The sequence below is a fragment of the Corapipo altera genome, unplaced genomic scaffold (assembly GCF_003945725.1).
Source record: "Corapipo altera isolate COAL_440 unplaced genomic scaffold, ASM394572v1 130168, whole genome shotgun sequence".
Classification (NCBI taxonomy): Eukaryota; Metazoa; Chordata; class Aves; order Passeriformes; family Pipridae; genus Corapipo; species Corapipo altera.
The window spans coordinates 3824-5381 of NW_020886821.1; the positions used below are offsets into that span (position 1 = coordinate 3824).

Here is a 1558-nt window from a genome sequence, read left to right on the forward strand (position 1 = left end):
CCCCCCCAGGCCAGCCCGAGCCCCAGCCCGGTGGGCTACAGCCCGATGACCCCCGGGGCTCCCTCCCCGGGGGGCTACAACCCCCACACCCCCGGCTCGGGCATCGAGCCCAGCGCGGGCGACTGGGTGACCACCGACATCCAGGTCAAGGTCCGGGACTCCTACCTGGACTCGCAGGCCGTGGGACAGACCGGGGTCATCCGCAGCGTCACGGTGAGACCCCCGCCCGGGGGGGCTTCCTTTGGCTCTGGGGGATCTGGGGGGGTCGGGATTTGGGGTTTGGGGGGGTCTGTCATGGACTCACAGGCCATGGGACAGAGCCCGGGTCAGCCAGAGTGTCCCGGTGAGACCCCCACGCTGGGGGGGCTGGGGGGGCTCCGGGGGTTTATTTTGGGGTCTCAGCCCCCCCATGTGCCCCCCAGGGCGGGCTGTGCTCCGTGTACCTGAAGGACAGCGAGAAGGTGGTCTCCGTGTCCAGCGAACACCTGGAGCCCGTCACCCCCACCAAGAGCAACAAGGTGAGACCCCCCCCACCCCCTCAGGGACCCCCCAGACCCTCTGAAGACCCCCCTGAACCCTCCCCGGACCCTCCCCAGGTGAAGGTGATCCTGGGGGAGGACCGGGAGGCCACGGGGATCCTGCTGAGCATCGACGGCGAGGACGGGATCGTGCGGATGGACCTGGAGGAGCAGCTCAAGATCCTCAACCTGCGCTTCCTGGGGAAGCTGCTCGAGGCCTGAGAGACCCCCGGGACTCCCCCCAAGACACCCCCCCTCCCCTTTTCTGGCCAGTTTTCTCCCTTTTCTGGCCATTTCCTCCCCCTTTTCTGGCTGTTTTTCCCCCTTTTCTGGCTGTTTTTCTCCATTTTATTCATTTTTTCCCCTCCTTTTCTTCCTCTTTTCCCCTATTTTCTTCCCCGCCTTCCCTGTTTTTCCTCCCATCTCATTTTCTCTCCCCCCCGCTCCCCGTTTTTCACCTCCCCCATCTCGTTGTAACCAGGTTTTGGTGTCAAATAAAGGTCTGGGGGTGCAGCTTCTCCTTCCCCCAATTCTGTGAGGGTTTGAGGGTCCCAGAGGGCATTGGGGCTGGTTTTGGGGGGTCCAAGGGGATTTTGGGGCCAGTTTTGGGGGTCGCCCTTTCCACCCCTCTGTTACCCCCGTGTGCCCATGCGTCGCTCCGACTTCGTGTCGTGATTGGTCACCGCACCCCTGGCCCCGCCTCGCCCTCGCCTCCATTGGCCGAGCTACCTCTCCACCATTGGCCATTTCGCCTATCGCCCCGCCCTCCATCCCTCTGATTGGTCGGTATTGCCGACAGCGTCTCGCTGTGATAGGCCCCCACGGCCGCGCCGGCGCGTTGCCGTACAACAAGATGGCGGCGTCCATGGCGGGGCGAGCGGTGGCCTGGGGGGCCCGCGCGGTGCTCGGGGGGCGGCGGGGCCAGGCCGGGCCCGGGGGCCTCCAGCGGGGACCCCCCGGGAACCCTCATCCGGGACCCCCTGCAGCCCCCCACCGCGCCCTCAGCGGCCCCGACACCGCGGCCGTGCTGCGGGAGCGGC

General features: G+C 66.8%; 1 protein-coding gene across 1 annotated transcript in view; it reads left to right on the forward strand.

Moving 5' to 3' along the window:
* Nucleotides 1-850, forward strand: part of LOC113941354 (transcription elongation factor SPT5) — a 4251-nt gene extending 3401 nt beyond the window's left edge. The window contains exons 10-12 of the mRNA XM_027632515.1: nucleotides 10-213; nucleotides 423-518; nucleotides 597-850. Of these exons, the coding sequence (XP_027488316.1) occupies nucleotides 10-213; nucleotides 423-518; nucleotides 597-740 (444 nt within the window). The 3' untranslated portion in view covers nucleotides 741-850. The remainder of the gene's footprint in view (nucleotides 1-9; nucleotides 214-422; nucleotides 519-596) is intronic.
* The last annotated feature ends 708 nt before the right edge of the window (nucleotides 851-1558 follow it).